The sequence below is a fragment of the Adiantum capillus-veneris genome, chromosome 11 (assembly GCF_014529385.1).
Source record: "Adiantum capillus-veneris isolate H3 chromosome 11, ASM1452938v2, whole genome shotgun sequence".
Lineage (NCBI taxonomy): Eukaryota > Viridiplantae > Streptophyta > Polypodiopsida > Polypodiales > Pteridaceae > Adiantum > Adiantum capillus-veneris.
Window position 1 is genome coordinate 11,034,047 of NC_140941.1, and position 22,941 is coordinate 11,056,987.

Sequence of the window (22,941 nt, forward strand, 5' to 3'; positions counted from 1 at the left end):
CAACATAAGGCCGGGCTCAATTGAGCTTGACAACAAACTTTTGTGGTTGCTGGCTACAACCACCCATCTATTCGCACAAGTTGGAGGCATAACATATAAAACTAGTAGCTAGAATTTGCCATAGCAAGTGTTGATACCCAATTGATTGTTAGCATGTTTGCCTAAAGATACGTTGATCTAAGATCAATGCGCACATGTATGGTCAAGGGCAACCCAGGGGGACCACGGACCCAGACCAAGGGTCTGCCTAGATGTGGACAAGGTATCCTAAATAAAGAAGGACACGGGCTTATAAATAGGGTGGTAGGATGGAGGATTCTCATGGCAATTCACAAGGGGTCTTGCATTGGTATCAGAGCTCTTAGTTTTTGGTGGACTCTCCCCTTTTTGCATGAGTTGCATGCATGCAAGTCGTGGACAAGAGGTCGAGGAAGGAGATCCATGTGCAGTGACTCTAAGGTCAAGAAGGAGGGGAAGATCGACCGCAGCCAAACAAGGGGCAAGTGAGCTCGTTGGGGTCGCCCTGTTGCGGGGAGCTTTTCATGATCTGCAGCGTGGCAGACCACACACAATCTCTCTCTCTTCTCCTTGTTTGTCATCTACAGAGCCGCCGTGGCTTCATTTTGAAGGTATTTTCATACCTTAGGGTGCCCAAGCCATACAACTTGACCAATTAAAATTGCTTAAGGGTGTGTGTCCACCAAGGGTACACACCCCTCGAGCAAGCATACCCTCTCAAGGGTTAGAGCAACTTCGGCAAAGCCTTTCAAAGGAGTACGAAGTGAAGATGTAGAAATTTCAGTACGGACTGAAATTTTGCAGAGTTAAATTTTTTTCAAAGCTTGCTTAAGTTCGAGTTAACAATCGACAACCATGTGGATTCGGCAAGCACACAAAGTCGACCATCTCTTAACACAAGATCGGGCAGTCATCAAGGTGATTATTGCAAATCAATACGTAATCATCCTTCACCAAGTGACTTTCGAGAGTTCTCAAAACCAATTTAGCAAAGTATAAAGTGCTTTTTGGACATTAGCACCAACGATTGGCGATTTCTACTTGGCACGGACAAGCACAATAGCTTCAAATTGTTCTCATCCGACCACTTTGGAGATAAGCACCAACAGTTGGCAATTTCTTCTTAGCACAGACAAGCAAGATAGCTTCAAATTGTTCTCATCCGACCACTTTGGAGATAAGCACCAATAGTTGGCGATTTCTACTTGGCATGGCCAAGCACGATAGCTTCAAATTGTTATCATCCGACCACTTTGGAGATGAGGTATCTTTTATTCTCTTGCTAGCACAACACATATTGCCATGGATTTGGACATTAACATGAATCATACATTTGATTTTGAGAATTTTGCACCAAATCCACCTGATGTTGCCCAACGATCACATACTCCTACGGAGGGTACCCCTGCGACACCACGGTCGGATGATGGCTATGAGCTGCTTGATATACAAGAGTTTCGTGCATTGCAAGCACACATGTATGTATTAGCAAATAATTTTGCACGTTTGAATGAAAATGTCATTAAATTATCAGATTTAGTAGTACAATATATGTAACAGCAAACCAAGGGATCTGTTGGCATGCATATGCAGGGGCAAGGCTGGCTTTAATCCAGATCCAGATTCTTTGCACTCTCTCACCCAAAAAGAGGTGGACGATTTGTTAAAAAATAAGAAACCACCAATTTTTAGGGGAGAGGAAAGAGAACGCAATGAAGATATTGTGAATATATTCCTTAATAAATGGGAAGGGATTCACGATGTGAGACGCGCTTCGGATGCAATTAAGGCACTGCAAACAAGTCTAACATTAGAAGGCAAGGCTTACAAATGGTGGATGTCTATCAAGGAGAAGGACATCATACCATAGACTTGGGCAGCCTTTTCCCAACGAGAAGGTGTGTCGCCTCTAGAAGACATGTAAGAAAGAGGAACGCTAAAGGAAAATGTGACATCACCATCACTGGCATATGAAGCCACCGCTCTCGCATGTGTCAAAACCTCATCTGCATCTTGCATACATCTTTGATGTTGCCTCATACATTTGAAACAACGGCGCCTAATGTGCCTTGTGTGACCATAATGCCAACAACGCAAGTATTGGCAACTACGAGACCGCAATCTCTCATTAGTCATCATTGTCAACTCTGAACTGTCATACATGTCTACAATATGGATGCTAAGAAACCAAATCATTGGCGAGAAAATTAGCAAAGTCTCCCCTGTAAACTGAGCAAAAAACTCAAGTATGATCTCGACCATAAACTTTGCCAAAATGGAAACAAAGTGGGAGATCACGCGAGCACTACTCAATCATGAAAAGTATGATCAATCGCATCAAAATCAATGCTCATATCTGTGTTAAACGGGTCTACAAAGGTCCACAATCTACAAGAATAAACAACATCACTAAACCAAGTGAGCCAAGTATGGGACAAACAGCTCAATTGAGCGTAAAGTGCATAACCATATGCACAAATAGTGAGAAAACAGTGCTCAAAATGCATCCCAAGTAGGCCTGCAAAGATCTACCAAAAAACATGTAGAATCTATAAAGCCTGTGACTATCTGTCTATAGCCACATGAGCATATGCAATCCTTACTCCTGCGAGAGTGCATACAAGAACATTAAATTGTGTCCAAGCCGACAAAACCTATCAAAGTGGAAGTCAAACTCGACCAATAAACCATCAGAGAACAAAATTACAGATACGCATAAAACATGGCAAGAAATTGGGAAAAATTCGATAGAGTTTCCCCTGAAAGCTAAGTAAAAACTCAAACGTCTCACCAAAACCGCATAAAGCAAGAATAGACACTCAGTGTTTTAGTAAACAAATCCACATGTGGTATACATAACTTGCCAAAACCTTAGCAAACTAGCTCATTTCTGAACGAGTGGCTCTATGGAAGATTGCATCTATCGAAAGCATAATCGCACAAAATCATGCTAAAAAATCTCTCTGGAATGCCCCACACAGTCATACATGAGCACAACACCTGTGCCGCATAATCCACATTGTAAAAGTGTAAGTTGTGAGTAGAAAAACCTCGACCAAAAGTAATCCTCAATGGGAACTCCAACTCTCTCCACCCGTGTGGTTGATGTAGAAGACTCCGCCTTTGAGAAAGAGTGTGCTCGAGAAACCGCGTCTCTCAAGAGACCGCTTCGATGGTGTGTAAACACCTCCATGCTTCGTTGCCCAAATCTACCAAAAACCTCAAACCACAAGCTCTGCACAAGCTAAAGTTACATCTTCAGCTCACAATTTATGCACCCAATGTCGAGCACCTGTTGTGCTTCCAAAACTGCATCAAACTTGAACACTGTACGAAATAGAAAAGCTGAAATTTTTTGCATACAGTCTGTTTGAGCTAAATCTCAGTAAATTGATGAGAATTTGCAGAAAGTTTCTTTTGCAAAGTTGTAGAACACGTCAAAACAGAGGGGAAATGCGGGCAATTTTTTTAGAACTGCATTTTGTAAGGAGAAAAACAAATCTGAAAACAATGCTGCTCCGCACATAGTTTTAGGGCAGCACCTTTATCTACACACAATCTTCCGCACTGTCTTCTGAACTTCCACAATAGCATTCATCACTCTCAATTGATCTCACAAGCTCCCATTGTGCTCTCACAAGGCTTCCAAGCTTTCTTAATCTCTTCACCACCGAGGGCGAGCAAGCTATCGCCTCGAAGCTCTCAAAGTTGATGTGCTCCCCACGATCTCCATGCGCTATGATACCAGTTGGTTTGCGTATGCAGTGCGTGTGCAGAGAGAGAGAGAGAGAGAGAGAGAGAGAGAGAGAGAGAGAGAGAGAGAGAGAGAGAGAGAGAGAGAGAGAGAGAGAGAGAGAGCGCACATGGATTGGGTTGGAGCAGAGTGGCAAGAAGCAACACGCACTCCTTATTCTTCTGTGTATAAAGAACAAGTGAATAAGTTAGTAGAGTCAGTGGATGGTCGGACACCATACACCCAACCTTGCGCAAAGGCACAACGCCTTTACCCCAACACACACAACCTAATGCTCAATCCAATTATCATGAATCATTGGCTAGGTAGTAGCCATATAGACATTCCCAAAGACCAATGCTAGAGATAATTGGAGTTGAGTAGCAATTAGCCTAAAACTAGAGTTAAGAATCAACTTAGTGCTTGGAGAGAGAGAGAGCACTGTCTAGCATAGGGACCTTTTGGTCACATTAGAGTGTAAACTAAAGGCTTACCCCGACACTCTATGGGGGAAATTTTGTCAATGTAGAGGAAGTGCGGAGCAAAAAACTGATTCAATAGCTCAAAGGCAAATTGGATAAATTTGATAGTTCAAAACAAAGAAGCGAGGTTAGAATACAATTCAAAATCATGCCTTGAAAACATCAGTTGCTGTGAGAAAATGGGGTAAGGGCCATAGGAGAAATGGATCATAAAGGGATATGACTGAACAGCAAGTTTAGTGTTTTGTTCAAGCTAAAAGAAAAAAAATACATGATGAAAAGTTTGTTGAAAACAAAGGAAAAACCACTAGCCAATGATGAACGCCAGATGCATGTAGGGGGGAGGTATGTGGCAAAAATGTGTCGATAAGTGCGTGTGTGAGCTCCTTATTATAATATTTTATCAATAAGAAAGAATAAGATTAGGTTTAGTGAGCGGTTAGTATGTGAAGGTAGCGGTGTAATGTCCCTTATCCCCAACAACCTCCCACTTAAAGGCCAATGTGTCAATAAGCAAAGAAAAGGGTATGTAGAGCATGATGGCTCTACCCAATGCCCATCAAGTCACGAGAGTATGCAAAATGCTCAAGAGGTAAACCCTTCGTGAGAAGGTCAGCACAATTGTCATGTGTGTGTACCTTGACAAGTTGAATACACTTGTCCTCAAGAATCTCCCAAATGAAATGCTACTTGATCTCAATGTTCTTTTTCTTCACATGAAACACAAGATTTCATGCTAGTGAAGAGCACTTTGACTTTCACAATGCAATATTGGAATCTCAGCATTAACGCCTAAATCTCCCACTCGACAAGCAAGGCAAATAGCTTCTTGAAAGCTTTAGAGGAGGCCACATATTCTGCCTCAGTGGTTGATTGATCAAAGCAATGGTATTGTACCCCCAGTAAATGTGAAAACATAGCCACTAGTGGACCTTATATTGTCCACATTCCCTGCATAATCAGCATCCGTGTATCCTTTTACACATGCCTCTTTGTTCCCAAGGCATTAAAGCATTTGTCCCTTGTACCACTCAAATAGCTCATCACTTCTTTCACTACCTCCCAATGATTCTTAGCATGATTAACATGTATCTACTAACCACTCCCAGTGCAAATGCAATGTCTAGACATGTAGCAAGCATGGTATACATCAAGCTACCAATAGCACATGCATAAGGAACCTTGGCCATTTCAACATTTTTCTCCTCTGATTATGACAATCAATTTGGCTAAGTTTTACGTATGGAGGCAATGGGCTATTGGATACTTTCTCCCTCTCCATATCAAAACGTTTAAGTACCTTGAAAATGTACTCTTCCTGAGATAAGTAAAGCATTTTCTTGCTCCTATCTTTGACAATCCTCATACCAAGAAAGCGATTGGCTTCTCCTAAATCCTTCATATAAGTTCTTGTGCAACTTTGATTTCAATGCATCTATCTTACTAGTACTTTTTATGGCAATAAGCATGTTGTCTACATATAAGATCATTATCAAAATACTACCATCTATAGCCCTTTTACTGTAGAGGCAATGATCTTCGTCACTTCTTCTAAAACCTTTAGACCTCATAGAAGCATCAAACTTATGATACCATTGACAGGATCCTTGTTTTTTCCCATAGAGAGCCTTTCTAAGTTTGCAAACCATCTTTTCCTCGACTTCAATAACAAACCCTTGTGGTTGTTACATATAAACATCTTCATGAAGATCCCCATGTAAGATAATCATTTTGACATCCATTTGAACAAGTTCCATATCCTCGATGGTTATCAATGCAAGCAGTAAGCAAATAGTGGTCATCTAAACAACTGGTGAAAATATTTCATTAAAATCAACATCCTTTTGCTGCTTAAACACTTGACAACTAGGAAAGCCTTGTACTTTGGCTTATCATCAATGGAAGTGATCTTCATTTTGTAGACCCATTTGCAAAGGAGAACATTCATGTCCTCTTTTAGATGTACAAATTTCCAAGTGTCATTCTTTTTCAAAGAATTCATCTTAGAGTGCATACCTAATTTCTACTTAAGCTTATCTTCTACAGACATAGCTTTCTCATAGCATGAAGGCTCACCACAATCTGTCAACATCACATAGTCAGGAGGTGGAACAAAATGTTCAAGAGGACAATAAACCCGAGTTGATCTCCTTAACTTAGACACACTAGGTTGTTCCATCTCTCATCTAGCACAGGAGGTCTTCCACATGTTGTGGTTGTTGTTCACATACATTATGTACTCTATTATGCACTATCCCATCCTCTTGAATCACCATATGTCGCATCTCAACAATAGGTATAGGTTGCTTATGCATATTCTGCTTACATCATTACTTTGAACAATCTTTTTGGTTTTGAGATCCCAAATACGATATCCCATTTCACCATAAATGCCATAACCCAAGAATATACATTTCCTTGATTTAAGGTTATGCTTATTATGCTTATTCTTAGGAACATGACAAAATGCTTCACAGCCAAAAACTCAAAGATGTTCATAAGAATGAACCGTTTTAGGTCAAAGCATCTTTGGGACTTACTTGTCTAACATATGATTAGGTGATCTATTGATGAGATGAACTATTATAGTAATTGCTTCTGCATAAAAATCTTTGGGTAGATTGGCATTAGACAACATAGATTTGACTTTTTGTTTTGTTCATCCTCTTTGTAACACCATTTTGTGGAGGATTTTAAGGAGTACTCAACTCACATTTTGATTCCCTTTGAATCCTATAAATCTTGAAAAGACTTTGAAAAATAGACCCCACTATTATCAATGTGTAATCACTTGACCTTCTTTTCACTCTGGTTCTCAACTAATGAGACAAACTTTTTGAATGCATCAAGCACTTGATCCTTGTGTTTAAGAGGATAAACCCAAAATTTGTGAGAATAGTCGTCTATGAGTGTGGCAAAATAAGAAGCACCTTCTAATGAGACACTAGTCATAGTGGCAAATGTCACTATGTATCAACTATAAGCACTCAGTTATTCTATAGCCACTTTCTTTGTGAGGACTTTTTGTTTCTTTGCCATACAAACAATGCTCACATACCTTAAAGGCAGAATAACCAAGACCCTATAAATAACCCAAAGAAGACAATGCTTCATTCCCTTTTCACTCATATGACCAAGCCAACAATGCCACAAAGAGGTATTTGGCTACTCGGCTATACGTTACAATTGTTCTTAATAGCAATATGTAGTGTAAAGAGTTCCATATTGAAAACCATTTGCCACAATCAAAGAACCTTAACTTCCAGGAAGCATCTCCAAAAGAGTTGTGATAACCCTCATCATCAAGTTGCCCAGTGCTAATCAATTTTTTTGCCAACTTTGAAACGTGTCTCACATTCTGCAAAGGGAAGTTACAACCATTAGCAAACCCCAAATGTACATCACCAGTGTCACTTACCTAGCTCATCTAGCTCTTCCCATTCTTCCATAATCATGTTCTCGGGTTTGACACCTTGAAACTTTATGGGCTATACTACTTCTTTTGAACAAAGACATTCATGATTTGCTTCATCCAATAAGAAAAAAAAAATCCATCAAACTTTTCAATGTTAAGCAAAGCATTATCTGAAGAAGAAGAAGAAGCCATAATGCCATTAAAGGGCAAGAATAACCTTGACAAAATTTTGGCAGAGCTTTAGCTATAAATTGAGTAAAATTCAATCAACAAACCAATAGAAGCCCAAGAGAATGAATGGCAAGATAAAGAGATAAAGTAATCACAACCATGAAATTTGTAAGAAAATTTTGGCAAAATTACCCTTGTACGAGGAAGAGAATATCAAATCCCAAATTTCATAAATCATTAGAATAAGCAATATCTGCTAGTATCTCAGCAAGAAGAGTCAAGAGTCACAGCATCTCTCAATGCATAGAGATCATGAACACATTTGTTGAGCACCTATCTCCACTATCCTACATGTCCTATGGTGAAGCAACGATAAGAGGAACTCCAATGACCTAATCCACCTTGCACTAGGTAACTTGGTCCCCGAGTGTTTGGCTTCAAAAAAATTCACGCACGACCGTCACAAAAGGCTAAGCAACGACACAACTATAGTCAAGTCTCAAAAATGACTATCTTTCAAAAAAAGTCTCGAAAATGACCGAGATTGTTGTACTAGTCAAGATGCCTCCACATATGCGTACATATGCAGTATCCATAAGACCGTGCATCAAATTAATCAACAATGCGCATAAGCAAGTGCAAAACCGCAAGATGCACTATCAACCATAGATCTGCTCAATACACATAATCCGAGCGCATATTTTTTCTTCACAAGCCACACATAACTTTTTGTTTTGTATGCTCAAAATCCCCAAACAAATTAGCCACGCATTGGACAAAGGAAGTATGTGATAAGCATTCCACTTCCAACAACTCTTCACAAAAGCATATGCAACTTTTAGAACACACTGCAACCGATTAACTGATATCTCTCAAACCGTATAGAATCTATGAAAACTTCTTCCTGCAAAGTCACAAAGCACAAAAGATCGATGAGGAATCGCATGAACGGAAGGGCATGAAATGGACTGCAGACAGTCTATCAAAAGTAAAACGAAATCGGTACGAAATTTGGAAAAACATTGAACTAGAAAGTTGTAGACCATGATGTTTTTAGTAAGACCCTCGGAAACCAAGGTGAAAAACACCTTTTTACTTATTCATATCCCTATTGCAAGATAGACCCGGAAATTTTGCAGCTTCACGGCATTCTCCGCCACGACATTGCAATGATGCCAGCTTTGTATGATTTTGTGATGCGAAACTGGGGAGGTTTAGTGAAGCATCAGCCAACAAAAATAATGGGTGGTACCATATGGGGGAGACATGAGCAAACACAAGATGTTCCAATGGGCAAACACACCGTTTGTAATAAACACGCCGTTTTTATGGCCAAATATTCACTTCCATGTCAAAATACTCCAATCTATGGTGCAAATACGATAGTTTCTCAGGCATTTGCTCATTTTTGCATCTCAAACGTGGTGGGAACCAGAAATAAGGATATGATGTCGAATAGATCCATCAATCTAGGTTAAGACCAATCTTGTAGTCTATACTAGCTTTCTACAAGATATATGAGGCACTTGGTGGGGAAAATGCAACACATGACATGTGTAATTGTTACTTTATTCTTCAACCTTATCAAGATCCTTGAAGTTGTGAAGGAACAATCAAATGCAAATGTTCTTAGAGCATTTGCAAATTCTCGCGGTTCCTCATGGTAGGAATCAATAAAAATGAAATGTGAGTAGTCAACAAACCCATAAGCTAGGTAGAGGAGCTAGTACTTAGCAAACATTGTGAGGATTGTAGTAGGACTATAGTGGAATCATGTTAGAGTGCATAGCTTAAGAAAAGAGGAAATATGGAGAGTGTATGCAAAACCAACATCTCCTCGGTCTTTTTAAGGGCAATGTAGCCATAAGGGGACAATCTACAACGTGGATGAAGAACTTATCTAACATTGGAAGTGAGGAGTGAATAAATGTAATATTTCAAGAGCAGAAAGCAAGGCTAGAATGTTATTCAAAATCACACATTGAAAACACCAACTAATGCGAGAAAAGGGGGTAAGATAGTAGGAGCAATGGAGCATAAAGGGAAAGGCTTAAGAAGAGTGGATTAAAGAAGTGATGTCAAACTACAAGAATGGCATTGGAAAGAGCAATTCGAAGGCTTTGAGTTTCAGACTAGTCTACAGAGTAGGTATAATAGGCCAAGAATGACAAGCCCTATGGTTACAAAAAATGCAAGAAAGGGGGCTACAAGTGGACTTCCCATTGGGGAGTGGATGTGCCAAATGCCTTCAAAATTATTGGTCACAATGAGGCACCAACCATGTATTGATGTTACAAGCTTAGTTGTACTATTTGGAGTTGTGCTAGCTAGACAATGGAGCTGTATTTGTGCTCCTTCGGATGAGAAGAATGATCAAACACAAGTTTAGCTGAGCATGGAGAGGATATGATTTTGGCTTCTTTACAATGTCCTACATGTAGAAAGAAGGCTAGAGGGGACATATGAAAGACCAAAGGCTACAGGCAAAGGAGCATTGCTGCAAAAGTCAGTTAAGGGTTTGCATAGTGTTGGGGGAGTGGCAGTCAGGGTAGGGAGAAAGGAAACTATGCATGTGATCTGGGTGAGAATTTGCTTATGGAAAGAGGATTTAGAGCTTCTCTTCAAGAATCCATACATGGGCTAAGGTGTAAGATGGAGAGAGAGATTTCCATTGCATTAGAAGAGGGCTACTATTGAGAAGTTTGTAGAACGATACAACCCTAAGAGTAGTCATATGTCATAGTGTTGGGGATACGGTAATCAGAGTAGAAAATGGACTAGAGAAGGAAATCAGTGCATGGAAAGTGGGCTTAGTTTACTCTTTAAGATGCCAAAAGTGATGTAAGGCTAAGTTGGAGAGGGAGATTGCACTAGAAATAGGTTGCCGGTATGAAATGAGTTTGTAAAGGATACAACCTTGAAACCAAGTGTTAGTATTGGGAAGAGAAAAACACTTACATCGGGAGGATAGTGTTGAGAAGAGAAGGCCAAGTTCAGCTTTCGGAGAGTGGGGAGTAGCAATGTGACTATAGAGTGGTTATGCAAGTATGATTTGTGACGAGTAGGACTTTTACATTCTTATCCAATGCTTTCTAGGAATGTCTTGAGTGTTTGATTGAAAATAAATTGTGCATTTTTTTGGGTAGGCGAGCATTGAAGGAGTTGAGTAGAATTTGTTTGCAAAAAGTCCCAACTACAAAAAGGAGTGCCGAGGGGGCATATCAAAGAGTAGTGAATTGGCATTGAAAATTCCCAGAGGAGAAGACCCAAAGATAGAGGTCAAGGAGCATGGCTATGAAAATCATTCAAGGATTTATATAGTGCAGTTATGGAGATGGCAATTAGGCTAGGAAGAGTATTGCCAAAGGCAATTAAGCAAGGAATGGAAGCAAATTGGGAGAGGATTTGCTCAGAGAAAGGGGGTTTAAATTTTTTTTCATGAAGCCTCTACCTTTAAGATATGGCACCTATAGTGGTGATCAGAGTAGACCCACAATTGCACTCCAATTTGGCCACATTGCCATTGTAGTAAGGCCTTTTGCAGAGCATAATGCTTTTCACTACTTGCCATCATGTGTAAGGGGATGTGTATCTCTAGTATGGGCATATAGGACGTCCTCATCATCACAACCAGAGTGTTAGGGGTAATGGAAGAGGAAGAGCAACAAGATCTATGCTTTGCACAAAAACATGACCTTTATATTCTTGTATTATGGTTCCTTCTTCACTTAGGAGATATGGGAGGGATGATATTTTAATGCAGAAGGTAATGAGAGGGAGAAACTGATTGAGAGAGAGGATAGAAGACACGCAATGGGATCCCAACCACCCTCTTAGGGGCCCACACTCCATTACCAGTGTGGTATTGGCTTTATGGATTGCACGAGTGATGAACAAGATCTGATACCTAGTGATGTATGTGGTTGTTAGGGCTGATCTAATATGTTGAAAATTCTTTGCTAAATGCAGATTTGAAGGATAATGTGGGGCTGATTTTATGGCCATTATGATGGTTGATTATGCTTGTGATTATTGTGTTGATAATAGGGCTGATTATGGGCTTATGTGGGGCTAATTCTGATGGTTGAGATGGCTGATGAAGAAGTAGATGTGGGTTGCTAAAGACATAAGTGCAAAGGAGGCATGTGGTTATAGTGATGGGGCTAGGTAGATGATGATGGTGTTGATGATGAATGGGAGCAATTATGGAAAGTAGGAAAAGACACTAGCCTAATGGGGTGTGCAACAATGGTGATGGAGGGGAGAGAGAGACATCATGTTGAAAATGCTAGCACTATGGTGTGGCAAAGAGAGGGTGATGAGAGAATAAGAGAAAACACTGATGCCCAGGTCTTTAAAATGCTTTTGTGGCCAGATACACATGCAAGTAAGGGCAAACTTTGCATTGGGCACCAATGTATCTTACATTGATGATGAGTAGGATCTAAGGCTTTCTCTCTACGTATGGTCTTATGCCCATAGTTTTTGCTTCATTTGTGATAGCTACAAAGAAAAAAGACATAATATCTCCTCTCATTTTGTCGTACTATTGAAAATTGAAAGACCTCTAAACTTGACAACTATTTGCTATTTCTGCAACTAGCTAGCCTGGAATAGAGTCGCCCCTATCCCTTAGGAGTTGTATGCTAAAACAAAAATACACTTGTGGCCTTCTTGGTGAATAAGCATGAATGATGCCTTTGCCAACATGTTTCAAGGTCTACCATCTATACCATCAACAATGAAGGTCTAGAGAGGTCCATTTAGGCCAAGCATTTGGTAGTGCATATGAAGTTCTAGACATTCTCTCATTCACGAGACAAAAGGACTATTTCTCACGCTTTATTTAATATACCATTTAACATCATGATCTTTTGTGAGGGAATACCATATACCTAGGTAGGAGAAGAGCTAGGAAATCGCTAGACTAGTGGACAATTCCTCGTCCTCAACCCGGTAGCTTTTTAATTGGAAATGTTCATGGAATGTGTTTCTGTGTGTGTGTGTGTGTGTGTTGGGAGAGAGAGAGAGAGAGAGAGAGAGAGAGAGAGAGAGAGAGAGAGAGAGAGAGATTTGTACTCTTTTTTATGTGCAACACCCTACGTAGGTACAAGTGGAGTGGCACAATGACAATGGAAGTATAGTACAATCGATTGCAACATAATTAGAGAGAAGCATGCATGTGAGTGATGGAGTGCAATAGAAGAAGTCATTGTTGTTAAGCGTAAAATCAACAACCAATTGGTGCAAAGAGCTCTTGGAGAATGAAGTTAATACAGTTTGTGATTTACACCCATTTTAGAAAGTAGACAGCAGCATGAGTTTTATGGTCATGTCTTAATGTTTATGTATCTTCTCGTAGTCTCCATGTGGGCATTTGCAAATGTTCAAACTACGCAAGATAGTACTCAAAATTTGCAGGTGGTCCATCCTCTAAAATGCATTGACGGTGGAGGATTTGGGACCTCTATACAAACTAGGGGTGGCTTGAAAGATATGGGGCCCACTTGAAGTAAGTACCATTCTAGTATGTGTGTCTTCCTCCAACAATAGTGTAGTTCTGTACAACCCACCATCTTGCACTTTGATGTTGCAATCCTTCTTCATGGGCATAATTTGACACATGCTGCTTTTTTTGCACAAAAGTTGTGTGGATTGCCCATATGGTGGCTCACTTGACACATGAGATGGCTATGGCTTTTATATATAATATATATTGGGTAGCCATGATGTCTCATATTATATAGTTTGCGTAGCTTTTTGTGAGGTTAATGGTGAGGTTTTTGAAGCTGATCACTGAGGGTCAGGTTACCCAGTGTGAGGTGGATTAAGGTGTTGAAACTCTCCTTATCGCAACCTCACAAGAGGACATGTATAGATGGGATTTGGTGCTCGGTTGTGCCATGTTTTACCAATATATACATTAGCTTTTCTACCCAATTTATAGAATCAACATTGTGAATGTACACCTTTCAACACATTTAAATTTCTGCTTTGCAATGTGAGAGCATAGATATCTTACAATTTTATCGTATAGAATTCTGAAAAGTCTAAATCTAAGCAAAAAAAAGAAGCAATAGAATGCTCCTTGTAAATTTTGAAAAAAAAATGCAAATTTTCAAAAAAAATGCTTAAAAAGTAAATTTCTTATTTTCAGAGGCTGGAGAAAAAACCGACCTTATCAATGTGTGTCTTTTATTAAGACAAAACAAATGAAAATTCAAAAACTGAAACTTTAGAAAATAGCTTTTGAAGTCAAGACCCCACCCTTTCGAAAGGACATAAATTCTTTTAGTTTTCATTACTTTTAAGCTTCACGTCTCCACTTGAGGGACACATGTCTACCAATAGGAGATGAAAGACCTTTCATCCTTGTCCTCTATGGATTGTTTATATACAATATCTTGAGTTGACAAAATTTCTCACTTCAAAACTCATCAATATAAAAATTTTAAAAAGAAATCTTGTCATGATGCTTTCTAGCTCTCTAAGAAAGCATTTGTTCCATGTCACACTATTCATTGTTATGATTAGAAAAAACCCCGCATCCAAAACTCATCATCTAGCTAACAAAATGTAACTCCACCACATAATCCGAACTACTTCGTTTGAATGCCAAAAGTGTGGTGGAGATCTACTTCGAACATTCTAAAACATTAAAATTAAAAGCAATATAAGGCCATGAAGTGAAGGAACCTTTCGACAAACTAAAAACAAGATGAAAGTTCATAAAGGCGTTTTCAAACAAATTTCAAAGAAAGCCAAACGCGACCTCTTGATGGAAGGATCCAATCTCTAAGAAAGAAAGGCACCCAAACATCTGTACTCTCTTCTCCCTTCCCCTGTTAAGGCATGTTTTCGTATGTCAAGCATTGCGTTAAAGTTTTGTACCCCTCTCTACATGTTTTTAACATGCCAAAACCTAAAATATAGCCAATGCACCTTCAACACCTTTCCATTGGAGATGTGCCAAGTTTAGTAAACAACATATTTCGCACACATCGAGTCCAAGGCTATAATGCCGACATCAGTAATGGTTGAAAACAATCACATATTTACATCAAATTTTTATTACTATGAAGCCCCTTAAGGGACACATATCCAACACTAGAAGATGCACATTCTTTAACGAATCTTTCGTAAGACAACGTGGCAAGTCAAACATTGGGTATTTTACCTGCAAACCCCGAATAATAACACCTTAGGCTTTGGGAAAATTCCGGTTGCCTCATTAGTTTGACCTTAAAATCAAGGCCAAGAAAATAGTTGTTGAACTGCAATACACTTATCACCCATACGTTGGGACTCGAATGTCAAGAAACGGCCGACAAGAACTCGAACTAAAGACCATACTCAATAGCTCTCTTTCTCTCTCTCTCTCTCTCTCTCTCTCTCCCCAAACAAATGTTTGATAAATTCAAGGATTTTTAAATTAACAATACATGGCAATTAGTGAAAAATTAAAACGCTCTAGTCATGTTCACTTTTGAGCGAGAATACAGAATAAGTAAGCAAATGGCAACCTTGAAAACTCTTGCCTTATGAGGTCTCATGTTACAGGATAACTAACATACAAGTATATTACACATCCATAATTCTTGTGCGCTTCTCTATCTTACAATAAGAGGCACTCGTGATGTAGAACGCACCACACCTCCGCCCACATATCTATGTATATTGCCCACAATTAGAGCCCACCACCAGACCCTTTCGCCTTTAACCAACATACACTCTTGATATTAGGTCGTCACCTTCAGTCACATCTGTGATTGAAGCTGCTCCTGTTTGAAAGACAAAAGAGAGAAAATCTGAGAGAGAGAGAGAGAGAGAGAGAGAGTGCGAGAGTGCGCCCGCGTGCAGGCATATACGTCTTCCCTCTCCTGATACATTCTACTAACATAAAGTACGCACATTGCCACATCCATGTCTACATGGGCACATTTTAATTCAAAAAGGAGGTTAGTGGAGTTACTTCTGAGACAAAAAAGGCATGGAACCCATAGGGTACTCTGCAGGGAAGCTTGACCACACCGACAGGCTGAGGCACCATCGTCTTGGCATCATATATGCGCACCTCAGATTTCCTGCATCAAGAGAATCAGGTATAACACTAAATTTTGGTATTCAAATGCTGAAATAGCTCTCCATGCCACAAGGATATCAGCAAGCAAGTGAGAACATGAGAAAGGGGAAGAGGGGGGGGGGAGGCTTCTCTAACCAAAAGACCTAGACCACATGTGCTATAATGAAACACTAGAACTCAAAGAAATACATGAAGCCGGCAATGAGTATAGAGCAATGTAATCACCAATTGAAATAAGAACCAACATACCCAGAGCCCTCATCATGTACAAAGCAGATAAGGTAGCCGTCATCTTCCATTTCATCTTCTCCAGGGGATCGAGGTACAAAAATAGCTTCTGAGCCGTACCTCCCCTGGCCAAATATAATCATACCTTCCACATTGCCCCCCACTTCAATGTTACTTTTTCCCTCAAATGCAGGCTCTGCCCAAAGATCAAATTTGACTAGCCCTTTCACTTTTGTGGAGTCCTCAAGCATGCTGCAATAAGCGTATTGCTGCTTCCTGGCATAAAAAAGTAATTATATAAAGAAAGAAATCATCATCCAAATGATGAAGGCGAGTGACGAGTTACCTCGGAAGAACCATTACCTTCCAGTGTACTTCTCATTGACACGTGGAAAATCAACAGCAGAAAGCGACAACTGCCTTTGAGAAGCTTTCCCAGTCTTCATATTGAACCGCATCTCATACCTTACGAAGGGGCAAGAAGCTCATCAATTTTAGCCACCTGCTCTAGACATGCACCAGACGGCTGGCTCTTACAGAAAGAAGACGCATAGGGTCTAGACTTACAATTCATTTTGAAATGTTTTGTAATTCTCCTTCACTGGCCCTGCAGCCATTTCAAGGTCGACTTCTGGGAGTCTGCATGTGTAAAGAACAACTTCGTCTTCCTCCTCCCAAGCATTGACTAAAAACACACACACACATATTAACATCACAAGCTCAGGAGTGATAGCCTCCATACCAATACTCAACGATAGAGAGTACATTGAGCGCACCATTGTGGAATGCATAGCATGTAGGAAGCTCGAACCACTTGATTGTAGATTCATTCTTAGCATACCGAGGAAGAACCCCTATTCTTGCTGGTTTAGTATCATCAAACTTAATGATCAGATCTCCCTTGACCATTTCCTAAACATGCAAAGTTTTCAAAATCTTACACACTGCATTGTTAAAGCAATAACACCTAAACATAATATCAGTATCCCACCTTGGGTTGAAGGTAGAGCGGCATGTCCATGAAGATGGCAAAGTTCTCTGTAATGGCAAAGTCGTGCATCATGACGGGCCCAGATACGGTGATAGGGACTGCCTCTTGCATGACCCCTTCCTTGGATATGACTCGGTATGTGCAATAGGGAGGCTCAAACTGATATCCAAATGTGAACAATTCACCTGTACCAGAGGACAAAGAGCCCACGAGACTGTTTCAGTATCACAAATTTCTACACCCTCAGATATTACCGATACCAAACTTACCAGTTACTGGATCCACCTTGGGATGTGCTGTGAAAGGGTGAGTCAATCGCTTTTCATAGTCCAAGAAACCCAATGTTTGAAGATCCCCATCTTCTAGAACCCTAATAGCATCTGCAAGCTTGCACATGTGCACATATCCCAGTAAATCAACCAACATTTTTCCCTTACTAGCAGAGAGAGACTCAAATAAACAGAGACAAAAAAGACTCACATGGTTTGTCTCCTTCATGTAAAGCAAGAAGCTTCCCATTATGATAAGTCATGGCTGTGTTACCTACATCAATCCACACATGGAGGTCCATTCTTACAATATAGCAACCACATTCCATCAAAGAGAAATCTATCCTCGCATAATAGAAGTATAACCCCTACAGGTAAAATTGTGTTTACCTGTGCCAGTTCCTTGCGAAAGGTCAAGCACTTTAAACTTGCTACGAAGGCTGAAGATTTGCCCCATCAAGAATCCAAACACTCCTTTCAGATCCCCAATCTGACAAGCACATACACCAGCACCTCAGAAGGTAACTATGCACCAAGACAAACAGTTAGCTCAGCTGTCTAGATTACACCATGGGGAGATAAAAACGGATTTACGTCAAGAGTTCCAAGCTGCTTATAGGAACTGGGGATACTAGGTACTACATAAGTTTCCGTGCACACCTCCCCTCTCTCTCCCCCAAATATGCCCCTCCCCACCCCACACACACATACACAAGCTAAATACTACCACAACCCCACTAATCTCGTCAGCGAACAATTATTATGTCCCACAAACACGTCATAGAAACGCCTTCAGTGACTGCTCATGATGAGATTTATATAAACATCTGGTGGGAAAACTTCCTCTGGAAACTGGCTACAGAGACATCAGGAGGCTTAAGCTGACCTCCTACGATTGTGCATCGCTATGGCCACTGGTTTGTCAAGCACTATGGCCATCAAATTGGGCACCTCGAAAAACAGTGCTTGAATCTCACCGAAACATCCAACACCCCAAACATGCTGTTTCTTCAAAGTTCATTCCGGACGATGAGATTATTCAAATACACTCCCCATGAAAGCATAAGAGTTCGCCATAGAAGACACTCACAGTACGCTGTTGTCTATGAACAGTTGTCAACAGATCAACGGATAATAGCCGAGAGAAGATAGCCATGAGGTAGGATTCCCAGTCTCCACGTAGGACCAAATTACCAATTGTTACCAACTTCATCTTTGATCCCAACTAAAAGTGGCTAGAGAGTAGACTTGTCTTTTAGAGAGAGAAATGAGCAGAGTTTTGACAGAGTTTGACCTTGATGAACTTAGCAGCTCCAAAGAGGGCCTCTTGTTTCAACCTCGACGTTTGAACAAATCGCGATGCATATGTTGCTTTCCCGTCCTTTATGCGCAAGGCATGAATCATCCTTCATAAAAACCACAGAGTGGTCTTGTGAGGCACTCAACAAAATGTTCAGCAGGTTCTATTCAGATAAATGAGGGGTAGAAGGCGTACCCATCTCCATCAAACCTGATATGCACACATCAAAGTACAACGTAAGTGCCTGAAGATTGAATGATTTGAGCTTAAAAAATCGCCAACATCATGCCACCTTACCAGTGGTACCCCGCAACAGGCTTGAATTTAGGATTGGGCCCAATTCGCACGAACTCGCCGTTTAAGCAGCTCTGCATATAAAAATTAAAAAAGAAACTTTGATCGCTATCAAGCTCTCAACACATGGTGCGCCTGCCTGGCACGAGGATCCTATATCAAGGAGCGCTGGAGCGTAAACAATTTATGTCACAAGGATGGGCAAGAAACCGCAAGGAACCACCATGACGATGGCTGCATAGACGCATCCACTAATACCACACGCTATAGCATCATGGTGAGCTATACAGATTAAGAGGAACAAAAAGAAAGCCATATCAAATTTCTGCACTTACAGGGAGGGTACCCTCGACGACAAGGTCGGGCATAGGCTCGCACTCCTCCACGGGGGCGTAGTTCCCTTGGAGATAATGAAGGGGTTTGGAGAGGTGGGGATAGAAAGCCCAAACAAAAGCTTTCTCCAAGACATCGATGAGATGCGCAGCTGCACCAGTCTTTGGGCATGGCTTGGGAACGAAGACGGAGCCAGTATGATCCGGGCTTTCCTCGCAGTTCGCGCCCACTGCAGAAAGCACACCCATGGCGACGGAACAGGAGACTGACTTGATCCGCAGGCGCGTTTTGTGGTTGTGAAAATTCATTCATTCATTACTTCGTGGGCAATTCCAAATTCCTGGCATGTCGTTAGCCCACGTGGCTTCTCTTAAAAAACAAGGTCACGATGGCCTGCAGAGATGATTAGTAATTTTTTGTTTAAAGATAAATGCAGCTGAGAGAATGCTTACTTCAAAGGCAGAATAAAATCTAACCCTAAACATGAAAATTAAAATGTGGAATTCAGGTGCGAGAGAGAGGCATTCAAAGATTGACAGAGGTGGTATGGGGGATGTTTGTTTTTTTGTCAAGACAATGCAACACAGCAAAGCAGAAGCAGACCTTCCCAAGATAATGCAATGAGATATAATGTCATGACATTGTACCAGCCAATGCCAGTCTCCAAGGCCAACCGCCTTCTTCACAACTCCTTGCAAGCCAACTAAAACAGATTTTGTTCGATTATTGCCTATCACGATGACCTTGGTGTGGCGCGGTAGCATAGACAGCTCGTCATCAAAGCCCTCGTCCCTCGCACCCCCTGAGCACAACACCCCTTCCTCACTTGCACCACCTCCTTGCCCATACATAGCTCTTTCCTCTTATCGCACCTCCTCCATCTCCATCTCTGTGTCCATCTCCATCATCTTTAAATCAAGTGCCCTTCTTAACAAGAGCTCCCAATATATCTCTCCAGAATGTTCAAATTAGCATTGATTAAGCCCCAAGAAGCCCCCCGTGGCCACTAGAATTTATGTTTCAATTGGTTTGAGTTGAAATTAAGGATCCATAATTTGTCATACAGCTGAATTGGAAAGCGCACAATACAGAATTGGCTTGTATGATGATGATGATCTTGGTCTACAAGGATCAAAAAGAAGATTGAGCTAAGCTGAGCAGCTCAAAGACATATAAATAAGGTACAAGTTTTGGATAGAGAGGTAGTCTAAAGCTTGAAAAGATTTAACTCAGCAAGAATGTATAAGGATTTGAGTGGGGATAAAATGCCAATATGCTTGCCTGATCTGATGAAATTGTGCTTACCTCTAGACGGGTACATGTTGGAGAGAAAGGGCGTGTGGATATATGCGCGCGCGTGTGTGTAGCGAAGAGAGAGCTTGCACTGTGGCAGGCAGAGCTGGGCAATGCCGAGAAGAGGGCTTCCTGTCAGAGATTGAAAGAGAGACGAGTTGCAACCACACACGAGCTAGCGGAAGCGTCAGGTGACAGCAACGTAAACTCGCACGCCTTCTCCATAGCGTTAATGCACTCCTCAACTCTCCATAACCATGGAGCTATGTCTCGTTGCAACAGTGCTTGTCGTCAACAAATTGTCAACCACGAAAGGAGCTTGAGGATGCAGCGATGGTGGAAAATGAAGAAAGTTAGCCGTGGGATTGGGTTGATGGCCATGCAAGTGAAGAAACTTGCTTGACTGTACATCGTAATGATCAAGGAGTGGACCTGCTCTTTTCTGGGGTAGACTGTGTGCATTGTGGTTATAGAGTGGTCCAGAAGCTCCGACAACATGGATGGAGGGGGGTATCTGCTTGTATGACGGTGATGAAGATGATGATGTGGGGAAGGGCGTGGAGTTGATGTTGATCCCAACCTCCAACGTGGAATGGTCATGAGGGTGATGATAGTACATGCTTAAATTTACCGCATGGTTATAATCTGGCCCTCCAGATCCTAGGAAATCTTCCAACTTAGGCCCATCTTCTGTCTTCACTCGCACACCAAAGTTCTGTAGAGCCAATGATGACTTGTTGCCTCTGCCTGGAAATAGTGTTGACGAGGATCGTGACGATCTTCTAAATCGCAGCCTGCATCGCCGTTGCCTCCTACCATATTTACCAAACCTGTGTTCATCAGGTAGTGCGGCTGCACAGGTGCAAACTGCTCCAAAGCTTTAAAGTGAGGCCATTCTGCATGTACAAATACTTGCTAAGTCCCTTTAATTCACGAGTTGCCTCGAACCTTAGGTGCAGGACAGCCAAGAGGTAAACTAGCTTAGCCGGCATAAGGACAGATTTGTGTATGCGAGAGATAACTACAGAAGGCCAGAAGAGAAAACATGGTGAGAGTGAAGGAGCTTCGCGAAGCAACGCGCAAAGGTAATAATCGCTTTTCGGAAGCAAGAAAACTGCATGCACATTGTTGGTAGGTGTTGTGGATGTTCGATGTCTTCGTTTAAGAGGCAGGAATAATTAAGGCTCAAAGAAGCATGATCAAAGAGTGACTAATTACACTTACTTCAGGGAGTCGCCACTTACACTGACGCAGATAAATGAGGAGCAGAAATTGCTAAACGACCATGAATGCTTACCAGATGAAGAGGACGAGTTGGGAAAAGACTGCTGGTGCCTGCTGAATGTGGCTTGATGCGAGCAATATCAAGCATCTGAGAGGTGAAGGAGCCGTGATTTTCTGCAGGTAAAGAAGCAAAGCATAAGGAAGCGGATGTGCAGCCGCTACTGTAGCAAGCAGAACTCAAAGGAGAGCTCAAACTTTCCGCATGTAACTGAGCTGGCGGTTGGTGTTGATGATGATCATGATCGCTGCTTTGATAAAGGTTGAGGTGAGCGCCTCTGTACACACCTCCTCATGTGCCATGCATAGCATTATGATGAGCGACAGATGCAGCTTCCTCCGCAGGGGATCTTTCCTCTATAGCCAAGTAAGGAGACAACGAGAAGGAAAGCCAGTTGTTGACAGAAGTCCCCATTAATAATCAACACCCCCTAGATGTACTGTGATATTTGCAGGTCGACATGCGAAAGATGCTCAAGAAACAACATTGCCTGCTACATAGCTTGTAGCAAGCTTGACCTTGGCACTTGAACGGTTTAAATCAACACTAGTCAAGCAAAGCTGGAGAAGCTGCATCGACGCTACGATTCTGAAGTCTTCGAATTAGGAGGATTTTACGACCAAGTTATAATGGGTGAAAGGGGGCAAGCTGTAGACCAGACAGATGCAAGAAGGTGCAGGTCGTCCGGTTTCTGGGGGGGGGGGGGGGGGAGAGAGAGAGAGAGAGAGAGAGAGAGAGAGAGAGAGAGAGAGAGAGAGAGAGAGTGCCTGTGTGTCACAATCTGTGTACACGCGCGATAGTAGAAGTTGTTTTCCTCCTCTATCACATCGAGGTCATGTCATCCTGCATCGAGGTCATGTTGTCCTGCAGGCTGAGGCTGCAGCCCTCGCCTTCACACAAAGCTAAAAACCTACTGGCCGTCCACGTGGACGCCATCCTTCAAAGGACGCCCAACCCAGCCCAACACTAAGGCCTTTTCTTCAGCAGGCCAAAAAACAAGTGATAAAATCACCAGGGCTGCTAGGCATGATAAAAATTTCTTTTTGACA

At 41.5% G+C, this 22,941-nt stretch overlaps 1 protein-coding gene and 1 pseudogene across 1 annotated transcript; both read right to left on the reverse strand.

The window, feature by feature from the left end:
• Positions 1-15,339: 15,339 nt before the first annotated feature.
• On the reverse strand, positions 15,340-19,622 carry LOC147446883 (carotenoid 9,10(9',10')-cleavage dioxygenase-like). Its single transcript, XM_086522828.1, has 14 exons — positions 19,320-19,622; positions 18,988-19,058; positions 18,886-18,900; positions 18,685-18,796; positions 17,781-17,880; positions 17,602-17,664; positions 17,391-17,501; positions 17,122-17,306; positions 16,907-17,042; positions 16,698-16,815; positions 16,494-16,595; positions 16,152-16,406; positions 15,792-15,903; positions 15,340-15,600 (listed from the first exon to the last, which is right to left on the reverse strand). The coding sequence occupies exons 1-14, from the start codon at positions 19,563-19,565 to the stop codon at positions 15,577-15,579; spliced, it is 1,650 nt and encodes a 549-aa protein (XP_086378954.1). The 5' UTR covers positions 19,566-19,622; the 3' UTR covers positions 15,340-15,576.
• Positions 19,623-20,851: 1,229 nt separating this feature from the next.
• Positions 20,852-22,306, reverse strand: LOC147446884 (uncharacterized; annotated as a pseudogene).
• Positions 22,307-22,941: the final 635 nt, after the last annotated feature.